The sequence below is a fragment of the Asparagus officinalis genome, chromosome 4, assembly GCF_001876935.1.
Source record: "Asparagus officinalis chromosome 4, Aspof.V1, whole genome shotgun sequence".
Classification (NCBI taxonomy): domain Eukaryota; kingdom Viridiplantae; phylum Streptophyta; class Magnoliopsida; order Asparagales; family Asparagaceae; genus Asparagus; species Asparagus officinalis.
The window spans coordinates 27,122,286-27,147,464 of NC_033797.1; the positions used below are offsets into that span (position 1 = coordinate 27,122,286).

General features: G+C 36.5%; 1 protein-coding gene across 6 annotated transcripts; it reads left to right on the forward strand.

Moving 5' to 3' along the window:
* Positions 392–24,024, forward strand: LOC109837043 (LRR receptor-like serine/threonine-protein kinase FEI 2). 6 transcript variants are annotated; one of them, XM_020405121.1, is made up of 16 exons: positions 392–620; positions 698–895; positions 994–1,057; positions 3,792–3,968; positions 4,072–4,207; positions 6,269–6,340; positions 6,475–6,546; positions 8,019–8,090; positions 8,466–8,537; positions 8,669–8,740; positions 10,178–10,278; positions 15,499–15,660; positions 15,791–16,123; positions 18,778–19,023; positions 19,588–19,721; positions 23,587–24,024. In XM_020405121.1, exons 4-16 carry the CDS (start codon positions 3,872–3,874, stop codon positions 23,803–23,805), a joined length of 1,788 nt encoding a protein of 595 aa, XP_020260710.1. In that variant the 5' UTR covers positions 392–620; positions 698–895; positions 994–1,057; positions 3,792–3,871; the 3' UTR covers positions 23,806–24,024. The 6 variants fall into 6 exon arrangements, with proteins under 6 accessions (XP_020260710.1, XP_020260708.1, XP_020260709.1 ...); XM_020405119.1 differs by having other exon boundaries at positions 730–895; XM_020405120.1 differs by having other exon boundaries at positions 730–875.

Consider the following 25,179-nt stretch of genomic DNA (forward strand, 5'->3'; position numbering starts at 1 on the left):
TAAAGCTAGGTTTTATGCCGACTCCGACGACGGAGGAGCAGGAGGACGAGTCATCTCCTTCGCCGATGTTTGCGCCTTGGGATTTATCGCCAGCCAGGATTATTTTTTCGCCCAGGGCAAAAAAAATTCCTGGCTACGCCACTGCTTACCACAAGTGACCTCTGTCATCTGCCCGGTGTACAGATTACAACCCAACTTGTCAAACCAGTGCGCCAAACGGGTCTAAATAATACAGGTCGACCCGTACCTGTAACCGTACTCGAGGGGCAATTATGTCATTGGATTAGCACCTGTGGACATCGCTGTACAATAAAGAATCTTGCGTCGGTGACACGCGTGAGTCGTCAGCAAAGTTCCGGTAAGAGACAGATCCCCTTCAGTCTCCCATTGGTCCAAACCCCCGATGCCCAGTTGCCCTGGCCCCCATCCCCTTTAAATTCCCACTCTCCTCACGCTCACTTCTCTCTCTCTACCACGAATCTCGCAAATCTAGGGTTTCGCACTCTCTTCTCTCAGAGCTCTCTAGATCGACTCCAGGCTGCTTAATGCTGAACGTTTTTGGCTTCTTTAGATTCGAATTCAGTTGATTCTGCGGATTTTTGGACTCGCGTTGGTCCAAGGTTTGCTTCGACCTCGATCATCAGCGACTTTTACTTTTAGCTTTAGAATTTGTTCTGAATCTTGAAATTCGCTGAAGCTTTGAGCATTTTGGTTCTGTTTCGGGTTTAGTTGAGTTGATCGCGTGGATTTTGGCCTCGTATCTTGGCGATTTAGGGAGGGATTTACTAAATTAGGGGTTTTGGCTTTCTGCTGGCAGTTTTACTGGAAAATTTTGGGTGATTGTTAGAGAAGAATGCTTGCTGGACCGGTTGCAGGTTTGCCTCTACCCTGTTTGGTTAGTGGTTTCTCAACTTTTTGAGTGATTGTTGCTTTGATTTCTGTTAATTGGAGTTTGCTTAAATTTTAACGCTTTTTTAATTTCTTCGGATTCAGTTGGGTTGATTTTGTGGATTTGATCGTCACATCTTGGCAACCTGTGGGGATTTTGCTGAATTAGGTACCTTTATTATTTGCTTATATTTGGTGAAATTTACTGGTAATTTCATGATGAGCAAATTTTTAGGTTTGATTTTTCTGGTGCGTTGAGTTGAATTTTCATGAGAACTCTGAAATCGGTGAGAGACGTGAAATGGAAGGCAACTATGCCTCAATTCAAAATTCTGCACTTACTCATCGAGTCTTATTTGCTATACAAGGAACTCTCTTAAAGAACATGTGAACCCAATACTTGCTGTTATTATTATTATTTTTTTCTTTTTTGGGGTAATTGCTATTGTTGTTGTTAAGCAACATATACACATTGCTAAAAGTGCAGCTCTCTGCTGATAACATATAATTCTCTTATAATATGGTTGTTACTTTAAATGCTTGATTATTAGCCCAAAATATACCTCAAAAAGCGATCTGCTTCAGTTAGTCCATGCTTAGCACTAGTTAAGCACCCGTGTAGATGGCTCTAGGTATTTTGGTACCAGATGAGGCAACTCAAGATGTTAGGTGTCCGTTAGGCACCTGGACTGACCTAACATTTCTAAATTGTCACATTAGGCATTATTCTCTAATATGTGACAATGATGAATCTAAAGATTCTTTACTTCCGAAATTCTAATTTTCATCTGAACTGCACTGGATCAGTGTCACTTTTCTGAGCACATCAAAGTCAATGCTAGTCTCAGTAGTGAGTTTAAAAATCACGGCATTCGCCTGCTCAGTAAGTATAACTATCTTTAAGCATAATTTTTTAGCAGTACATAGTCCTCTTGGAGTGCAACCAGCATTTGAAATTCTTGGTTATAGCCAAATATGCCTGCGAAGAAGCCACTAATAAGTAATTATATTCCGAAAGGAGTGGCTAGATTTCTCAAGCATATGAACCATGGGGTGTTTCTGTGCTTTTTCGTATACATGGTGCTATTCATTCTGCCTTACTCGTCGTAAAATTTTCCTTTGGTTTCTCATGAGGTATTTTGTGGCACTTGTTACTTATGAGCTACTCATTCCCTTTAAGCCTGTATGCTCTCACTATTCTCTTTAAGCTTGTACGCTCTCTCACTATTCCTTTTAAGCTCATATGCTCTCAAATTCATTCCTTTTGGGTAGATTATAACTCTGCCAGATATGGAAAAAGTATGGAATAAGCCAGTTCTTGAAGTGTTATGTTGGAACAGAGGAGGGAGTTAATCTGAATACATTTATGTAATGTACAACCTGGATGTCCACTGATTAAAATATGCATGAAATCCTGTTGGTAGTCACACTCCGTCCTATTCATCGCCATTTAGTAACTATGATGCCCATTATCTTAGGCCTAGGTAGGGTGCGCAAGTTTTTTGGAATATTATCAAGCATTGACAATGCTCTAGACAGTTACATCCATTATGTTCTATTTTTTGCCCATTTAATATTGTGACAAATGAAAACAAAGTATTTTTTGGCAAGGTCATCATCTATAATTTCATTCAGAACATACCATGTGAAGTTTTCTCTTGGATCAAGTTTTTTTCCCTTGAAAAACCCTATGGTGATTCTTCCGTCCAAGATTTATAGCTATGTTTTCTAAAAGACGCTATCTTTGCTAGTCCCTTCAGTCTTTAAGATTCTTGGTTACAAGCATAGTGATTGTGGATGTCAGCGTGTAAATGTTAAATGAATTAATATTTATTTGCTTTTTGTCAAGGTTATCGATAGTGGATAACGTAGCGTAGCTGTGAGGCATCGCTAAGGCTATTTGGGACTATTGCGGCAAATAGTGATAAAAAAGGCAAAGTCAAATAGCAGTCTGATTTAGATATGTATAAATATTCAAAAAAATAAGGAAAATTAAAGAAAAATGTAGAATATCTAAAAATGTATATTTGATGATTTAAAGAGATTTTAAATATGAAATAGACATGTGATCGTCACATAATACCGAACACTACTGGAGGAGAAGTCAAAGAGTCGCCTTTGAGAAGATGAGCCGAACGGTGAGAAAATTGCAGTAGGAGGAGCTCACGGCGAGAGGAGGTGAGAGGAAGTGCTGAGGGAGATGCCGGAGGCTATGGGAGGAGGTGGAAATATGTTGGAAATCGCGGGAGGCGTTGAGATGCAGTGGTTGCGGGTCGGGTTTAATTTTAAAAACATAAACCTTAAACCACTTTTAAATAGCAGTAAAAAAGCGGACTTTTCTCGCAATCGCCCGCTATTCACTGCTGTGGCGCTCTATAGGCCGTTTTTGCGAGCGAAAAGCGTATATTCTACAATATGTCATTGCTATTGGGCGATAGCGTGGCGGAAAGGCACCGCTAATGCTATTAGGGGCTGTTTGGTTCGGTTTTTTTGAAGGGGAAAGGGTGTGTGTGTGTGTGGAAGAGGCGATTTTGGGAGAAAGCTGCCAAAGTTCTGACACTTTGGTAGCTTTCCCCCCACCCCCCTTCCGCTTCAAAAAAACAGAACCAAACACGCCCTTAGCGCTGCAATTGCAGTGCTATGTACCACTATTTATAACAATGATTTTGGTATTGCTTGTTCTTGTCTGTAAAATCCTTCAGATCATATATTGCGAACTAGCTTGTTAGTTAAGTTGATCTTTCTCTACAGTTGAATCCCATGAATGACAAGTTTGTCGACAGTATGGATGCCCTTTTATCCTCTTACCTAATTGAGAGAGATGCTATTCCCTTGATCAGTTTGTTAAGACATTCATTTTTTACCTTTTGATGCCCACTGAAAGGTATTACTGTCTTCTGTAGATAATAGCCAGCCTGATGCACCACCTGAAGAGCCAAGCTGATGGTTGATCACATGTTTATTATGTTTGACAAGCATCCCAATGGGATCATTTCTGATGAAATGTCGAAGGGCACTGCTTTGCTTGATAATGTTGCTATATTTTTCTATGGAGATAAGCTGTGCTATCAGTGCAGATGGTAAAATGCAAAACTGTGCTCTTTATAGTGATAGTATCATTATAGGTTTTTTAATTGTTATTTTGATATAATGTTATTTTAACATCTGAAGTTTGTTTCGTAGGTGAGGCACTCCTTAGCTTTAAGACATCAATTGTTGGTTCCGATGGCATACTTCTTCACTGGAGACAAGAAGATCCTGACCCCTGTAACTGGAAAGGAGTGACATGCGACACTCATACGAAAAGAGTAATTTATTTGTAAGGATTTAGAGAGCTTGAGGCCATATAGTACTTCTGGTGCATAGAAATTGTCGTATGTTTAAGCTTTTCTTCACAATGTTGGGATTTTTCTATGCATATTTGTTGGTGTCATCAACTTTTTACCCCTGGCTAACCACATACTGAAGATGCTACTTTATTTGCCATTTATTCATTGAGAAACTGGAATCAGGAGCAATTGCTGGCCTGAGGAAGTATTGCAAATAGAAACTATAAAGAAACAGGACCACTTGACCACTTGAGAAGTATTTGCTAAATTATAATAAATGTGGTTGTATTATGAAACAATCTCTTTGTGGTGATATTTTTTTCCTATACATTTATTGGGGTTTTGATTATTATGATAAATGAGGTCAGAGTTTGTCAGAGCGACATGTTAGCTTGAGCATCATATGATGTGAAGCAAGATAAGGTCCATTGTTTGAGATACAGTCACATTAATTTTGATTTTATACTTGTTGATCAATCATCAACCCTGAACTGATGAACAAAATCCAGATTTGATCTGCAATATAGATTCTGAGGTCACACAATGGAGTTTATTGCTTTTGACAGTCTAGCTTGAATCCAAATGTTTTGGCGAAGGTAAGGTGGTTGAGATTCATATAAAACAGTCAGAGACCCAATCCACAGCAGCATCTTATATGATATACTGAAAGTTCTGGTGGTACACTAGTATTGAGGTCTTAAAATCTGAAATCTTTACGGTTTGAACTTTCACTTTAGTGGAGCCTGTGACGTGGGCTTCAGAGAGTTGGCCTCGACAATGATGAGCCTAACAGGCTAATCTACTTGGACTAAGAGAACAGTTACTAGAGCAGAGCTGGTTCACTTGGGAAAGCCTGAAACTTATAAGTTCTCAAAAGAACAGGTTGAGAGGCCTGGTGAAGTGGGTATGAAACTTAGGAAGAAACTTTGATACAGTAAAATATCAGAATTTTAAGGGAGATCTTAGATGAGTGAAAGACTAAAGGATTTCAGAATGTTTTTTTGCTGCTGTATATTTTTCTATTTTCTTCTCTCTCTGATTGTTATTTTTGGGTGCTCTTTTTGGTGGTTTGTACTTGGGGTTAGGGGATGTTATTTAAGAAAGGTCCTAAACCTTTGGAGAACATAATTCTAAAGTTGTATAATTCCAAAGTTGTATGTTCTATGTTGTGAGTATTTTTCTTTCTCGCTTTTACGAGACTAATGTCTGGAGAGTCCATGAGTCAATAAGGGCAGTCTAAAACCTCTGAATGGGTTAGCCTTCAACCACGAGGAGCCTACTTGACCTTCGAAAAAAGAGATTTGAGACTAATATGTTAAAAGTGTTCATAGCTGATAGCCCATAACAATAGTGCCTGGATGGGGGTGAGGATTAGGGCTCTTAGATGTGCTAACTGTGGATGGACATAGCCCTTTCACATAAATGATCCTCAGCAGAATATACGCTTTTAGCTATTTTTCCAAATATATGTTGCAGTGTTTGCTTGTTTATTACAAGTATAGTTCTGAGTCAAAAATACTTTCTGAGGCCAGAGTTTTTCATTGTTCACCCATATCAAAAATCTCTTGAATTCAAGTTCTGAATTATGTTGTTAGTAGCTGAAAATCGGATACGTGTGAAGATCGTTAATATGGCTGCAAAATTTTAACAGATATTGCTTTTTTAGTAAATATTCACTTTGAAGGTAATTGCTAGATTCAGAAATGTTGATTGTTTGTCAACTTTCATTCATGATAACTGTAATATTTAAGTGCCTAAGTGGTTTAAAGGATTCTTGTTCAAGATTTCTGTTGTGAACCTTTCCGAAAATTGAAATATAGATGCCATATTTGATTATGAAATCGTGTAGTTCAGCCAGTTGCTTCAGAACTTGAGCAGTATATTTTCTGCATGTAGTTGACATGGTGGTTGTGTCAATATCAGATGACTTACGCTAATAGTACTAAAGTTTTTTTTTTGTATAAACTAAGATAAAGCAGCTGTTTACATACAAATTTATGAGTCTGACATCCCACCACTAAAAATCTAAGTAATGCTATATTTTTTTTCAGGGCTCTTGGGAATCATAAATTAATTGGGTCTATAGCACCAGAAATTGGAAAGCTAAATCAGTTAAAGCTATTGTGAGTAGGCTCGAAGCAAATTTCTTAAATCTCTCGCCATTCTACCATTCTCTGTTCGGGAATGGCTTGTTAAAGCATTCTTCTTGTTAAAGCATTCTTCTTCTGATGAACATGTATGATCTTTGGCGCTTTAGAGCTCTACATGGCAACAGCTTATATGGAACCATTCCCCCTGAGCTGGGAAATTGTACAGAGTTACAACATTTGTAAGTTCTCGACTTCTGTAAGAGTACATTGTTTACAAATTTCTTCAACTTGTGATTTTGCTTATTCTTGGCATCTTTAGAATATTCTCTGTAGCTCTTTAAGAGCAAATAACATTATAAAAAAGTTGAGTTTATTGCCATTTTAGACATTTGATGTTCCTTAAGTATAATCCTGTAAATTTGCAGCAGTAGCTTCGTCTCCATATGTTGAGAACTAAAACGTATAACTCTTGGAGGATTTCTAGGTAGTAATTATCACGATAGTCTAGTGCTACACTTATCTTTTATAAGGAAATGTTCCATGGGTACATGCTAATCCTATAGCATGTTATAAAATTTATATCGCATTCCACATGTAGAATAAAATACGTGTTTAAAATGTATCAAAAACCTAATTAGTGATGTATTTGAGACTTGGAGTTTGCAATCTAATGCATGAATTCTAGGTTTACTATTTCCTTTTATTTGGAGATGTATTTATATAATTTCTCCAATTGATTGTTAATAATGTAATTGTTGTGGTAACGATTAATTTATTTAATTTATATAATATGTTCAATTGATTGTGAAGAATTGTTGTGGTAACGAGTACTTTATTTAACTTGAAAAGATTTAACCTCTTTATCTTCTTCGTAACCATTCTTCACTTACAAATCCATGCTATAAGATAGATAACATTATATTACACTCAACATGCGATTTCATATTTTGATAAAATCCTATAACTATAACTTGGTGCAACTTTTGTCAATTTTTTTTTATTGCACTTCTTTAGAAGGGAGTGGCAGGTTACTATGTGTTGTTGCTATAATAGCAACAATAAGCGAGGAATTATTTTCAGGCATGATATATAGAAGCTCAAGAAGCTTCAAGCCGTTAAAAGATGTAGCTTATGCTTGACTTTTCCACAGCTAGCAATATTAAAAGGCCTTCACTTGGAATAAGCTTCAATACATTTTTCCTATTGCTAACACCTCAAAATATTGCTGGAGTCTGACCATCAATGATGCTGCATGTGTGATTCGTCCAGGTCAAAGTTACAGGATATACGTTTCTGTCTTCAAACCATCACGGATGTCTGTACTCGTCCAGCTGCTTTTTAGATGTGCTATTTATGTAATAAGATATTTTATCGAGAGCACTCATAGAACTAAAAACTTTTGATTTATCGTCATTGCAACTTTGCCTTGTCATGCTTTTAATAAATGACTGGATGTCAGCCCAGCTGAAACACCAATTTGAATGTCATATATTGTGTGCTTATTTCATCCATGAGCTAGCATAGTGTCCATATTCTAAGAAATCTCACACTTATATGCAAGTATGTACACCGTTATTATGCACGCATAAACACACTTCATCTCAGACATATATCCTATTTATAGGCATGGGATTTTTACTAATTTACCGATGCTTAGTTGAATGCAATTTTCTATTGCTATACATATGAGTATTTCTTTGCCTTTTTGCAGATATTTGCAGGGAAACTACTTGAGTGGGACTATCCCCTCAGAGTTTGGTAGCCTATTGGAACTTGAGACTCTGTGAGTTCTATTTTCTTGACATTGTTTGTTTTCTAGTTATCTTCTTGTAAGCTATTGCAAGGTAAATTCTGGCATAGGTTCTCTTTCAGTTTTCATCGTAAGAATATGAAGTTATTTTTAGCTAACTATGTCACATTTAAGGGATTGCTAGGATACATTTTTCTTAAGTTCGTAAACTACCTAATAATTTGTGCTGCATTAGGCAACTGTAACTTCAAAGTTTTTTGTTAATCAATTTCATTTGGATGAATTTGAGTCAGGTTTAGTCTTTACCATCTCCTTTGCAAATAAGATAGTCTGTCAGGATGACTTGTGCACTTACATTATGATGTGCATAGCATAAATCTTTTCTTATGCACATACCTCTCTTTACAGGGATCTCTCCAGCAACACTTTGAGCGGATCTGTTCCTTCATCCCTTGCTAAATTGACGAAACTTAAACTATTGTAAGTGTAGTCTTGCTCAAACATATGGTACAGAAAAAGAACAAACTGATTTCATGTATATCTAAACATATATTCAAAAAATAAATAAACTATTTTCACTTATATCTAAACATATCTTGTTCTTTTTGAAGCAATGTGTCAATGAACTTTCTATCGGGAGCAATACCATATGACGGTGCGCTCACCAGATTTATTGGAAGTTCGTAAGTGATTCTTTTCCTGTCAATTTGCAAGCCCTATTAGGTGTTGGTTGCATTGCATCTTAGGTTGTACTTTGATGGGAGGTTATATTGTGGTCTCAATGCACCCTCAAATTTATCAATTTACTTTCGCCTGTTGATCTTCATAAGAATATCAAATGTATGCTCCATTGTTTTTAGCTACTGTTAAATTGTTGAAATATCAGTTAGCATTATCTTTTTAATCCTAATGAAGTTATGTGCTAATCACTGTAAGTTTTTTTGCTGGAACTTCTTAGGACTATAGCTGGCCCTTGTTTATTTTATTGATACAAAAAAAAATGAAATACTCAGCATGAGCAGAGATATAATTCTGTCTTGTACTATTTCTTTATGCAACCACATCGACCAATAGGAATTATTATTTTTGAAAATTGGTTGGTGAAAGATAACACAAATATTTTCTTCTTATGCCTTCTTATACATGTGTTAATGAACATAATTAGATTTATTCCCTTGGAGGCATGGGCATCTGAAACATGTTCTTGCAAACACTATGTTTTCACATGAATTTGGCTCGAAAGCAGGTTCTGATACACGCTGAGCTATGTCCAACTCAGTGAAACCTCCAACTCAGGAGACATCCACAGCCTGGATGTGGGGACATGGGGTGAAGTTTTGAAAACTTTTGCTTTTCTTATCATCCACTTTGTGGTCCCCTTTTCTACTGTCGAAATGTCATCCCTTCTACAAGCATTCAGTATATGCATTTTTCATAAGTTCAGTATTTATGTTTTTTTCCTTTGGAACACAGATTTTCTTCTTTAGCTAACTAATTACTTTACAGTTACATCATTCTTCATTTCGGAGCTTTACTTACTACCAGATAGCAATGCAATTCATGATGCTATCTTTTTTGCTCGTGTTTCTTCTCAAATAATTATTTTCCCCATTGAAACCTCAAGCACGAAATCATCAGCTTCCTGTATCAATTGACAAAAGCTGTAGTTCTTGTCTAACCAATCTTCTTGTGGTCATATACCTTTCTAATCTTTTCTGGAAGCAGTTTTGAATTGTTCTCTAGGGGGGATAAGAAAAAAGTCATGTTCACTGAGCGCTTGTTAGTTGAATAACAAAATAAACTATGTTTTTGGGATAATCTTGTTTTTTGCAGCATATCATTATTGAAAGTCATCATTCTTGTCCATACTTGTTCTTTCAAGTCCCAGTTTTGCCAACTAAACTTCTGTTGCACTGCATTATTTCTATGAACAAAAATGTAAATTTCATCTGGTGCCACCTTTGTCTCTTGTATTACCTTTGTTAGCCTTATCTCTGATATTACCTTTGTTGTTCTGTGAATTGAATGGCCATACTTATGGTATTTTCCTTTTTTTTGCAAACATATTCATTTGTATAGTTTCACTCGGCACTAAAAGGTTTGCTAACATGTGTCTGCAGCTATGTGGGAAATCGGGAATTATGTGGGAGGCAAGTTGGTCTTGAGTGTAAGAATGATGTACCATCAACATCAACAGATTCTGAACCACCTTCTTCAGGTAGTGGTGCACAGTGACACCTCAGCAGCTCAGCTGTGGTTGCATTTTGGTGTCAGTATTAGCGTTTGAAGTAATTTGATTGTAACTAGCTCTGGCTATAACTCAGAAAAGGCCTATAATACTACTCATATACATATCAATACTGACTGATATTCATATATATATTATGCCGATCATCCTAGCTTACTAAGTATATATACGATAGAAATAATGGGTACTGCTTGGTAGTGAGTGTCCAAATCCCCCTCCACCCTCATTCACAATGTGGCGAACATGTAGGTTGACGTGATAGGGATGCTGACAGGCATCACTACCGAAAACCAAAAATTTGTGCTCTGGTACCAAGCATACCATATTTCTCATATACTACTATATTGGTATACTATCACTACACCATATACCCCGATCTTACGATAGTTATATGGTATGACTATCTATTATTATATACTCGTACTCTATACCCTAACTTATCGCCAACATAATAACTACTGCTATATACTCCTATATGCAGAAATATGCGAGAATAACACTTGGTACGCCAAAGTTTCTCCATTGAACTTGGTAGTGAGGTGGGCGCCAAAATCAAGGGACCCTAGCATCATCGCCGTCGAAGATGGCAGGCTCTTTTTTTAACAATAGACGTTGAAAGTAGTTCGAGGTATCTCTGCGGTCCCGAGGCATGATGTCAGGGTCTTGATTTGCCAGCCTCACTACCAAGTTCAAATAGAAACACTTGATCGCGAACACAAAAAGTTCTCCTATTTCTCTGCGTCCTCTCTCTCATATATATAGTAGGTCGCATATAGGTACCTAAATATATAGTCCATACTAGCTACCGGGACGTATCGAGCAGACGAGAGAGAGAAGAGAGGAGACGGCGAAGAGAGAAGAGGGATCATCACTTGGTAAGGGCGAAGCACAAATTTTGTGCGCTTGGCTAGTGATGTGTCTCAATTCCGCATCCGGCCACCGTCATCTCAATTGGGGGGAGCCGACCATCAACCCATGTGGCGACGATGTGGTGCTCCCATTTGATGCAGTGGAGGAATACATACCTGCCACCCACTACGCAACGCATAAAATTTAATGCTTGGTACGCCAAGCCATACCATATTCCTCTATATGATAATATATATCATTACTATTTGAAGTATATTGAATTTTCTGAACTTAGATAAAACGGACACAAGATGTCTGAGATGTTCCAGTACTCTTAATCAAAATAATTATAGTTTCATACACACATGATATAATCTTTTAGTTGTGACTTGAGAATGCTCATTAATCTGCCACGCCACATATACGTGAATAACTAATTCTTATTATCACATTATTTTAAAGTGTCTGTTGATCTGCTAGGATTCAATTTAATAAGCTTTATGATTATTGGATGAATTGTTAATTGGTTAATCAAATATCTAATTAATATCTTAGCTAGTATTTTTGTTAGTCTGACTCTTACATGTGTTTGGTGCCTTGTTTTGCACTCTTCCTCTTTCTTTTACTTTTCTTTTTATTTTGTCGTGAGAAGACTTAAACCTCTTTCTACTACAAGCGAACTTAAGGTGATCCTTTCGGTGGAGGGATAGGTGTTTGGACCTGACAACATAGGAGATAGGTCTTGGATGCAAAGCTTATGATGCTTCATTGTTTTGAATCTCCAAAGTAGATCTTGGTGTACCAATATCTGGGGCATCTAAAGGAACATGAGTAAAATACGTAGAAGGTTATTGTCTATCCGTTTATAATTTAGAAGTGGATAGTTTTGAGTCGGGACTATTTCAGGCTTTCAGATAGATTTCTGGTCGACATCCGAACCTGTGGATGATGTTTTTGCAGGTGCTAAAAAATGCAAGACAATCAAGGTTCTTGTTTGCAATTTTCACGGGCCCTATAATTAATTTAATTATTCAAAGTGGTAAGAAATTCTCCAGATTCTACTGGTGCGTACACACTAAACACAGCTGCAGACCCATTTGTATAAAAAAATCCTCTATGGTGGTTCAAAAGATATACATTGTATAAAGCATTCATACTTTCATAGTGATCTTTGATCTCAAAACAATTTGAATTAAGGAAGCTTGTCTCAATGACTGCCCTTGAGATTTGCAGAATTTCAAGATGTGCTAGAAACCAATGAGTCTTTGATGTGGATTGGGCATAGGGCTTCGATCTGGAGAGGATTAATCTGTGGTGCTCTTTAACCCTAAAAGTTTTGACGGCCGTTCGAATCGATTCAGGGATGTTCTCGAGCTTAGGTGCAGGGGGTGTTTGTGGGACTGTTGAGGAATAGCGAAGGGTCAGCTGTTTGGGGCAGAAAAGAAGAAATTAAAGACTGTTTTTCTACCGGAAAAGAAACAGAGGGAGGCTTTTGCTTGTGGTTGCAGGGAAGAAAACAGAGGATCTTGGTTGGGGTCTTGTGGCTGCAATAAATAAAGATAAGAGAGGAAAAGTAGAAAACAAAAGAACAAACAATGAAAATTGTAGATAATTTGTGGCTTCATGCCTTGCAGCTCACTTTTCTCAAACTCACATATTTTCATTCAGCAACCAATCTCCTTTCCTCATAGAGAATACATCTTATTTATGTAATAAAATTAGTACTAAAGATAACATCAAATCATCGGAAATCTTAACTAATAAATCTGAAAATATCATCCTAACTAAATGTCTAACAGAAGCATCTAAAAAGATAAAACTTTCAAACTGCAAATCCCTATCAACTAAAACAGAGTCACCTAATAAAATCTAAACTAAATTACTAAATAAAATCAACTCAGTCTTAACTTGTTCTGCAGCATATCTCTCCTTGTTAGAGAAAACTCGACCTTGAGTTTTATAACGGGGAGAACATAAAAATTCCTTCGATTAGTGGGTAGTATTGTTGTATGCATTGCAGGGTCTTTAAAATTATCTTTATAATTTGATAACGAGTAGGTGGCAGAGGATCTAGAATGACAAACTCTATCGTTGAATTAAATACAAATTGGAGGCATCTCAAATTGGACTTCAACTTTGGACTTGAGCTTTGGGTTTGATTCAAGGTCAGCCTCTGGGTTAACCTTCCGCCCTGTCTTTGTTTCGGGCTCGAGTTCAGGTTCAAACTCCAGTTCAAGCTTGTGCTCTGAATCTATCTTTTGATTTTTCTTTGTTTTTTGTTGCTTCTGCTTAGGCTCATACTCTAAATTAATCTTCTGACATGCATCTTATTTTGGCTCATAATTTGGCTTGAGCACTGGTTTCGGTTCAGACTGCAAGTCCACATCTGGCTGGAATCGGGACACTAGTGTTGACTTTGCTTCAGGCTTTGAGGAGAAACAATAATATTTCTAGTTGGCTGACAAGAGTATCTCCTTTTCCAGAAGAAATTTCGTAGGTTTCCATGAAGGGATAGCTGAAGTGCTGAAACGATACTTGAATAATTTCTAGACCATCATTCTTGAGCTTCTCTTTTCTCTAGCCTACACTTTGCATATAAATGCTTTTTCTATTTTTGACATATCATAATAATAGAAAGTATATCCTCTATATATTGAATCCATATTTCAAAATCATACGACTCCTCATATCCATCAATTCCGTAAAAATATGAAAAACTACCATATTTTGATGGACTGAAATTAAAATGTTGTGAAGGAGGTAACAGTACTTTATCCATGGTAACTGTAGATCCTTCAGCACTGATACCGGTTGATGGGGATCGGGCGGAAGGCGATCTGGACATGATTCAGGCATGTACACAAAAGTGCTTCAGGGTGTGTTTGTGGGACTGTTGGCAGCAAAGGAATAGCAAAGGGTCGGCTGTTTGGGGGCAGAAATGAAGAAAATGAAGGTTGTTTTTCTGCTTGAAAAGAAATAGAGAGAGGGAGGGCTGTTTGTGGTTGCAAGGAAGAAAACAGAGGGTCTTGCTTTGGGTCTTGTGGTTGCAGTAAAGCAAGATAAGAGAGGAAAAGTGGAAAAGAAACGAAGAATAAAAATTACAAATAATTTGTGGCTTTATGCCCTCACTATCTCCGTTCATGAATTAATTTCCTTTCCTCATGGAGGATACATCTAATTTATGGAATGAACTTAATACTAAAGATAACTTGAAATCACCGAAAATCTTATCTAATAAAATTGAGAATATGATCCTAACCAAATATCTAGCAGAAGCATCTAAAAATATAAACTTTCAAACTGCAAATCCTATCAACTAAAATAGATTCTCCTAAATAAAATCCAAACCAATGTACTTAATGATATCAACTCAATCTTAACTTGTCCTGCATCAGTTATGCACTTACACAGCTAGGTAACTGGCATGCCTGAGTTTGAAGAATTATGTCTGTTGCTTGGTCCTGAGGAATTATTTTAGTTAGAGAAGGGAAGTAGGAGAGGGTGGGATGTAGGGAAGGGGATGGTATTTTTCTGCATTTCTGTATCAATTGGCCATGTTTTGAAGGCACTTGTTAGTGAGTCCGCGTCTCCTGGCCCCATAGCTCACATGTCTATGTAGATTAAGCGACTCGTAGATAATTGGCTTAATCTTGTGAAGCGTGTATGGTTAAAATCTGTTAATTGTTAAAAACATCTGTATACACATCTGTCTAGAAGAAATATACTTCACTTTCTTATCACTTCATATCATCCAGTTAGTTAATACCTCTATAATTCCAAATTCCTTCAACTTTGCAAGATTAAGGCTATAACAACATTTTAAGTTTATTTTTATCACCAATACAATAGAAGAGAGTATGAGGAAATGGGAAGTGACAAAGGTTTAAGTTTATTTATATCACCAATACAATAGAAGAGAGTATGAGGAAATGGGAAATGAGTTAATATTAGAAGTCTCTTTTTTTTTTTCTTTTTTTTTCTTTTTTTTTCTTTCGTTTTTTGAGATGGGGGTGGGGAGAGTTCGAGTTTTCAAGTGCCTCCTAGAAGAGTCATTTTTTGAAGGTTCAAAGCAACTATGAACTGACTGGATAATCTTCATTTTGAACAAGTTTTCCCCTCAAAGTTTTCCTTCCAGGGTTGACTTTGAGGGGTTTGACTCTGGAGCGAAGGGATCATGATTGATTCCTTCTTGTTTCTTTTCTTTCCCTTTTCTATTGCCCTATCTTCTAGAAATTCATTTACAGGCTCTATTTGTGATTTGAGCTAACTTCATGTGCATTGTTGTTCCCTAGGAAAACTAAAAACATGTTATTGAATGTTTCTGATAGGAACATGTTGCTGCAGGTAACCAACAAAACAAGAAGACAGGTCCTAAAGTTGTTATAAGTACTGCAGCAACAATTGGTGCTTTATTGTTGGTTGCTCTTATGTGTTTCTGGGGCTGCTTTATGTACAAAAAATTTGGTAAAAGTGATATGACAGGTCTTGCAGGGGATGTCAGTGGAGGTAACTTGCTTATCTTTGATAGTGCATTGAACATAAGAGTTACAAGTAACTCGATAGATTGTTTTTTAAAAATGCAAATGTGTTACTTGGAAGAGAACTGTAGTTATCTAATATATCTTATTTTTTTCAGGTGCATCTATTGTCATGTTTCATGGGGACTTGCCTTACTCATCAAAAGACATCCTCAAGAAGCTTGAGACTTTGAATGATGAACATATTATTGGTTCTGGTGGCTTTGGAACTGTATACAAGCTAGATATGGATGATGACAATATTTTTGCTCTGAAAAGAATAGTAAAAACAAATGAAGGTCTTGACCGCTTTTTTGATAGGGAACTTGAGATCTTGGGCAGTATTAAACATCGTTATTTGGTAAATCTACGTGGGTATTGCAATTCACCCTCATCTAAGTTATTAATTTATGATTTTTTGCCTGGCGGGAGCTTGGATGAAGCTTTACATGGTGAGAACTGCTCATTTTTACTACAGCTTACTTCAAATTGTATGCTTTGCAATTTTTTGTCCAAGTATGACACACAATATTACCATTTTCTATTATGTTTTTCTTCATCGCCAGGAACCTTACAGTTTCACTTTGTCGTCATTGATATTTGACTTGCATTCCTCAAATTGTTATGGAATAGGCAAGAGTACACCTAGCTCACTAGATAATTGAACTACACCAATCTCCAGTTCAGTTACTCATTTGATACATGCATCATTCCTTTCACTCTCTTCATGTAAAAAAAAATCCTTCCACTCTATCTTCATGTAAAAAATCTCTATTGTTAAGTTGAAAGGAAATTGTATAGTTGCTAACTTAGATTCTTTGAGCTCATAAATGCAGAAATTAAACAGTAAAAGTCACTGTCATGGTGGAATTCGGTTTCACATTTTCAAATAGCTACTTTCTAGGAATTAACGGTGGCAAGGGAAAATATTATATAAGAATTCAAGACTCGTGTTCAAACTGATTTGTGAAGATCAATATGAACTGTGAGAAATCTGTCTCTTGCTAAGAGTCTAACTTGCAGTAGAGATATGAGTTTTAGCAAATTATACCAATTAAGAAGGACACAATGGTAAACCTAAGTGAGAAGATGATCCCTATCAGAACTGAATGGAAGGTTAAGATCCCTATAGATGTTGTCAATAATTTGAAATAAAGGCATTGTTCATTTTGTTGTTATTCGTAGTAGGGCTTATTGACGTACAAATACATACTCGAACAAAAGCTAGAAATCTAATATGCATATTTGTAGAAGAATATGTGCATAGAGGGGTCCTTAAATTTGTTCGTCTTTTGTCTGGCCTTTAGAGGACCGTTAAATTAGTTCGTCTTTTGTCTGGCCTTTAGAGGATCGTTCTATCTCACAGTATGTAATCTGTTCAAATTCCATTCATTCATTCTGCGAATAGTAGTAGTACAAGTAGAAGATTGCAGAGCATTTGAAACTGAATAGAATGGTAAATAAAGTTACCATTTCTCCCAATGCTTTCCATTTGTTTGTGAAAGCTGCAAGGTTAGATACTTAAATTAGGATCAACGTATATTACATATTAAAAGCAAAGTTGGAGAGAAGGTGATGCGCTGGGGTCTTTCACTTCCTGTGAAGTCATTCATTGATAACATAATGTAAAGAGAGTTACCTATCAACATTTTGAAGCAGAGAGTGAAAGTTTTCCTAGTGTAGAGGACACATGCTATTCATTTTATATTTTAGATGAAATGAGAATCTTAGGAAGTTCCTGCTCCATCAAGAATTGCTTGCAACAATAAGAATAAAAAATGACATAGAGAAATTTGTAGTCAGTTAGTTTTCTTCATTTGGTCCTAGTAAGATCCGTATCTATTATTCTAGCAGTCACTATATCTTTTTTTCTGTTTCAATCCGTGTTGTTTTTCTTGTTTACCCTTCCTAGTCATTCGTTCAGATCTTCATTTCACTGTTCACTGTCACCCTAGGTTTCTCCCTAAAGAAAAAATCTGTCACCCTAGGTTTCTGTTATACATGCCCAGAGCATCTGGAGCTGTTCTCTCTTTTTTTTAGTTGAAGGCTTGAAGCTTACCTTTAAATTCTCACTAATGCATCCGTTTCTCATCCTATCTTTTTCAATGCACGCCGCTCATTGGGCCACACTTGTTCTTTGTGCATGTTGTTTTTCAGTTTTCAATTACTCATAACCTTTTTACCTAGAAAAGAACATGTGTGTATGCATGCATGTATACTCTCTGTATTATTGTACTTATTGGGTAATACACATATGTATATTGAGTATTATGCTGATGTGTTGTTGTATCCTACTTTTTGAAGAATTTTTGTGTCATGCATCTGTGTCCATATCGTACCCATGTCTCGTGTCCATGTCCAGCTACTAGTTTTTGGTTTCAAGTATGTAGACCACTACTAACGTCTTAGCTTATGCAGAAGTGGTTAACTTACAATCATACATCATGATCATTCTGTGGACGCCTAAGTTTGTTTGATCCTTAAGGATTACTAGCTCAGTGACAGTAAGCATGATCAGAGCGTGCCCAGAAAGAGTAATAGTTTGAAGAGTTTGTGATATTGGATTTTTGCTTTAGAATATTCATAAACGAGAAGTGCCTCTAATAGCAACGTTGCAAGTTGAGTTGTGTGCTTATCCAAATGAATCATAAGGTTTCTAGAATTGTTTATGCAAACACCATTACTGCACCAATTTGGCACGGTAAAATTTTGTTAAATAAATCCTAACGGGTGATTTATGATTGTTCTAGATATGGTCATTAGTTTCTCATAAGTTAAGTAGTATGTGATTGCAGGCGGGACTACTTAGCTGAGTTATGGAAGTTAACTCGTACTTTGGTTAGTATAGATTTGAACTTTAGTTTCCTTACTATCCTGAAGCTATCAAACCCTCAGAAATTGATTTCTATAAAACATCATGATGAATAACATACCTATATGCTGATGTCTGAAACTATTTTTGAATAATCATCTTCGTCCCATCTCACACTTTTTGGCGGAGATGCAATTCATGCATATATGTTTACTGATTTCTTAAGTCCAGAATGTGCAATGAGTACACAGTTGTTAAATGTTTAACTTGACAAAACCCTAAATCCTTGGGCAGAGAGGTCGGAACAATTGGACTGGGATGCACGCCTTAATATCATCTTGGGAGCTGCAAAAGGGCTTGCATACTTGCATCATGATTGTTCACCTCGAATCATTCATCGTGACATTAAGTCAAGCAACATTTTACTTGATGGAAATCTGGAGGCTCGTGTGTCTGATTTTGGACTTGCAAAGTTGCTGGAGGATGAAGAATCTCATATCACTACTATAGTAGCCGGGACATTTGGATATCTGGCTCCAGGTATTAAATGAAATGTATAACAATACATGTCACACATGCATATATATGCATGTTTGCGCGCGCACACACACTGCAATCTAATGCTATATTTTTTATGACCTCATGCTGTCTCATTGTGACATGCTTAACACACATAAAACTTGCGTCAAATTCCATGCACATGGTATCATGCACAAGGTTGAATATGGAAGTGTCAACTGGTGATGAGGCTTTAAATATACATCAGTTTTTTATGGATAAGTGATATAATACAATATATTGTATGTGCTTTCGTCTTTCCCCTATTGGTCATCCTAATGCAAAAGCCTCTCCATCTAAATTGAGGAAAATCATAATTTTGTGCATAATAGATGGTAATATTTTTGCATAACTCAAAAAATGTCCCATTTTTTAAATCCTTATGAGACCAGCTGTGATTATAGGTTTCAATTTATGGGTCTCAAGTGTTTTCTATCCCCCTTTTTTGATAGAAGGTTCTAATCATTGGTTGTAATGGGTTAAGTAGAAATACTTATGTTTGGAACATCTTGATACTTTTGCTAATGATTTTTTGATATTCTGCAGAGTACATGCAAAGTGGTAGGGCGACAGAAAAAACAGATGTGTACAGTTTTGGAGTATTAGTGCTTGAAGTAATGAGTGGAAAACGACCCACGGATTCATCATTTATCGAAAAAGGCTTGAATATAGTAGGATGGGTATGGCTCTATTTTCCTTCGTGAACAGTGATTATCCACAGTATAGTTATAAGTTACCAAGATAAAAGTTGAGTTTATGCTAATATGCCATACATACTTTTGTTTTCTCCGTTTCACATTAAATGAAGAATTCCTTTTATTTCTTTTACTCAGGTAATCTTTCTGTCGACTTTTAAAGAAAAGAGTCACAATTTGACTTGTGCGTTGCTAATTTAAACAATAACTATTGTGTTTGGGCTTGAAATGGTCAAGAAGCTCTTTCTTATCTTGTTAACATACTTATCTGATTCGACCCATTAGTGATTAGTGAAAACTGAAAGCTTACATGTTGATTGCATATTACATTAAGTTGACAATACTTAATATGCAACTTGTTTCGGAGGCAAATAACTGTACTCCAACAAATAGCTGCCCCTATGCTGTATCCACTATAGGAAATTCCATCCTATATAGAACTTATGTTTGAATTTGTCCTTGAACAGATGGAAAATCATGTGATCTGGAGACTTTTTATCTATATAACTTTTAGTTTAAAACTGCACATATTTTAGGCCAACCATGATAAATAATGCAGGTAAAGGTTGGAGTTTTAGATTGCAATTATGAGGAACGTTTTTTTTATCCTGTGGCTGTGATACCTAATGATGTCACATATCCTCTTTGAAATGTATTGTGCAGATAGAGTGCGAGCATGGTGGCATATTTCACTTTATGTATTGGGAAACCCCATTATGAATTGCTAAATTTTCCGCCATGAAGTTTCTTTAGCTTTGGACAAGCTCAATCATTTGTGATCACCTATAAACATATCTGCAGGCTTACAGTTCCTGCTTTCCACAATTATCTCTAGTCACTCCCATGTATTGCATATTGTATTTTGTTGCCTGTATGGTAATGACTTATGCTCTGATAATTTTATCCAAGTTATAGATTCTCATGGATATCTCAATCTACTGCATAAACAAACCTTAATATAATGTACGGCTCTGGTAATGAGTGCTGGTGCTTGCTGATTAAACCCTACCTATTTGATATACAACTTTATATACAAGTTTGAGGATTTGTTTTGGTTTGTGGTTTACAGCCAAAACCACCAAATTTGGCATTACATCCAAATTGACGATTTTCATACTATACCATTGCCTTGATATTTTCCACTTTCTAGCGTTCGGATCTTGCAGATACAATGGGGGCAAAGTTGCCGGAATCTTCCCTATCCCTTGGTCCTATTAGAAGTGCATTTGGATAGAGATGATTCTAGAGTAATATATCAGCATATTCAGCTGTGACCTTAACAAAGCTATTCACATTGATACTGCAGAAAAGCTATTCACATTAATAATGCTTCTGCACACTGAAACTGGGTTCCACTTATACCAATAGTTATTATCCCTTACCTGCCTCTAATTTCAGGAAATCCGACCTCTTCACTTTTTGTGTCCATGAGGGGCACCAAATTATAAGAATGGCTAGGGCCTCCCGGCTATTCAACTGCCTAGCTCCTAGCAGCCTGATATTGATGATAAAATAAATGAGAAGATTGTAAGAAATCCAGGAAATTTAGGAACTAATGAAAATGATAATGGAACGCCCATCCCTCTCCCCACGCATTCGGATTTCACTTACCTTAATATTCACATGCATTTACATGGTCAAAGAAAAGAATACATGCCCTAACCTTCCCTCCCTCTCAGGTGCCTGCACACAAAAAAGCAAGAAATACTTGTTTATGTGAACATATTAAGTCTATATAGTGTATATAAATCTGTTGCACAAAATTTAGAATTCCATAATAGGATAAGGTTGCAAACCATCCCTTTCATCAGTGCGTTTGAATTTGAGTATCTAGACATTAATAAATGGTAATATGTTCCCCCTTTATATGTATTTTGGGTAATTAGCCTCCTTGTAACTCTCACAAAATTACTTTAAAAAAATCCCTAGAGGTTTAAAGTTTTGATACTTCTCTCGCAGCACTGCCTGCTATTTTTGGATGAAAATACCCCTCCAAAGACACCTAAACTTTCAAGATTTTCAAAGATTCTGGTCAATCCTCTCTCTCCTCTCTAACTATTGGGCACATGCTCTCTAAGCTTATTTGTCTAGCCCTCCGTTTCCTATAAATTACTTTTCGCTGTCTAAACCTCTTAAACCTCAAGTTCACTTCTTTATAACCTTCTCGTAAATCTCTCTAACTCTCACTGTATTGCAAAGAAATTAATTGTTTATATTATCTTCCCATAGGAAAAATAACATAAAAGAAAAGTATAGAAATGTATATTATTTCCATTTGAAAGGGTAAGGATTACTGAAGCAGTGTCGCTCTTGACCTCATTTATTCTCTCCAACTTTCAGTTGCTTTTTAACTTTCCTTCTCTCTCTGTCAATTTCCTTGTCTTTTACTCTTTTGTTTTCTATTTGAAAGAAGATAAGTTGCCCCAACTCCACGTGTATGCTACTACTACGCATCCTACATTTATTCAGACGTATACTCAATTATATAATACATACATTTATTCAGACGTATACTCAATTATATAATACATACATTTATTCAGACGTACACTCCTTGAATAGGCATACATTTATTCAGACGTATACTCAATTATATAATACATACATGATTTGGTCTAAACACTCGTCACTCACTTCTTTGACATGTATCTTATGCTTCCTAACCACTTCTTCTCATGCACATCGTTGGACACGTGTCTGGTTCGTTTCAGCCCATGCCCAGTTCAGAAATATGATTTTAAAGGATCATTTAGATATCTAGTTCAAATATGATTTTAAAGGATCATTTGCAATCTACTTGATAATTGGAACATAAAATGTTATAGGAAGTTTAGTTTTCTTAGTATGTGAATGAAAAACAAAAATCGAGCTAATGTAAATTACTAATTTCAATATGTATATGTATATTGTTGTGTCTAAATATCCTACCTTATATAAGTTAGTCGTGTCATGCATCTGCATGCACACCCGTGTGACATTGATATGAAGTGACAGAAAAAGTAAGGGACTAGATATTTAAAGAGAGATTTGGAGAGTTAGAATGAGGGTTGCTTAAAAAGATAAAGGGCTTTAGGGAGGAGAAAGAGAGTTGAGGAGATCAAAAGAAAAACTAGAGTGAGTTGGATGATTTTGAGCTAGAGAGGTAGAAAGACTTAGAAAAAATTATATGACAATGAAAGTATTAAAGAGGGAAAGCAAGTTGGAGAAAATTTAGGGTGAAGAAGGGTAAAGGGAGAGAGATGTTTAAGAGACAGAATTAGAAAGAAACGGAGAAGGAAACTAAAGAAAGAAAGAATTAAGAGAAAATGAACCTGCAAGGGAAAATGAATTAAATAGAGGGAAGGAGTGAAGGATGGATCTTTGATACCTTCTATAGTGTTCGATGATTTTCTGCAAGGGCATTCTCATCCACAATAAGTGATCATATCTATGCATGTGTATATGGATGTATATATGTATATGTAAATGACAATTAACTCGATCTAGAAACTTTTCGATGCATAAAAGGAAAATGTTTCCTTTATAATCTCTAGCTGAACTCTACTATATGTTGAAAAGTTTAGACTGCCACTTTTGGTTGTGCTTCTATGAGTCTGTCTTAAGAAGGTTTTAGTCATTTTCCACAAAACTTTGTGTCTTTAACCTTTGATTTAAACAAATTAACCTTCAAGAGAACTTGACCTATGAACAATGCTCTCCTTGTTCTTTATTGACATGAGCCATACATGATAAAGCTCATTGGTGATGGTGTCAAAATATGTCCTCTGTTAGAGTCTCTTTTAACTTTACCGTAGCGAGCATGTTTAGCTTCTCATTACTTTTGCTCATCAAGTGTTCATCTATCTTGCAGCTGAATTTTTTGGTTGTGGAGAACCGTCAGAGAGAAATAATAGATCCAGAATGTGAAGGAGTGCAGAACGAAAGCCTCGATGCTTTGCTTTCAGTTGCAACTCAGTGCGTATCCTCCACTCCAGAAGACCGACCCACGATGCACAGGGTGGTTCAGGTATTGGAGTCAGAGGTGATGACCCCGTGCCCAAGTGATTTTTACGACTCATATTCAGAATGAGCTAAATAAGTTTCTGAGCCTTGGTATTGTTTTTTCCATTCACTCTTTGCTCACGTAAGAATTGAGTTCCATACATCTCCCCTGGTCCATTCTGCAACTCTTTCTGCATGTACACTTGTGTTCATTCATTTATTCTTTGTTGCAGAAGTGGTTGTAAATGAAAGTTTGTTTGCTGTTAGCAGGCGTAATATATATTAGTCTTCTCTCCTTGGTTCTTTATATTCTGTTTTCTTTTATTTGATAGACGAACGGCTGTGTTTATTCTTCATTGTTCGTCATATCTTGCTACTATAGGAGATTCATCTTGGTGATCCATGACTACGATAGTTAGCGTCCGCCAGAATGAAATGGAATTGTGTTTGGATAATCATCGTACACCGGTCCATAATATATATTTGTTTTTCCAAATTAAAAAAAAGGGAATAAATGAAGTGACCATAACTTGTTTTAACTACACACGGCTGAATCCAAGTAGACATCCCCAAGGCCCCAACACATCGTAGTAGAGAATTATTTAGGTTTTTATTTCATACATCATCTTCGCGCGTGATATTCAAAGTGCGCTCATTAATGTAATAGACTATGAATGCCAGCAGATTGGCATAGCATTGAACAATTAGAATAAGACAACTTAATAAAACTTCAAGATTAATCACGGGTATTACGTTGTCAAATTTTAATCATAAGTAACGCTGTCAAAAGCCAGCGATGTTCAATGCGACGGAGTCATTATTTTTTTCCAATTCGAATGACGCTTTTATTAATACCATGAAAACTCCAACACTTTCCGCACACTATTTAACACATACTGTCTAACACCATAACTAACCAATAAGAATAGGTTTGGCTCTAGTCTCATTTTAAGGAGAAAGGTGTCCGGCAAAAATATGACCTTCAAACTAGTTATTTTATAAACCAACCCTCCAAAACGTGAAAAAAAAAATATTAGTTTAGAACAAAACTGAGTAAGGTTTGCTGCTGGCCCACTTTTGTAAGAATTGTCAAACACACACTATTACACTATTATTAAAAGTCATGATGTTGCCGAACTATTATTTCAACCACAAGTTGGCCTTTGAAAAATGTTTTAAAATCCAAAAGCTTGGCAAGCGGTAAAAAAAGAAAAAGGAACCAAGCTTAATCTGCGTTGCAGGCTGTGGCTTCATCGATTAAAGCTGAAAAGGGAGCCAACTCGGCCCAAAGGTCTCCAATTCTCCAGCCGCAGGCGGACAACTGGAATGGGCCAAACCCGACCCGCTCCAGGAAGAAAAGAAAAAACCTAATGTGCAACCCGGGTCAGCCCCACATATAGAGGTTTGTGACCCGACCCGACTTGGGTATTTATAAAACATTCGAAGACCTAACCACGGCGTT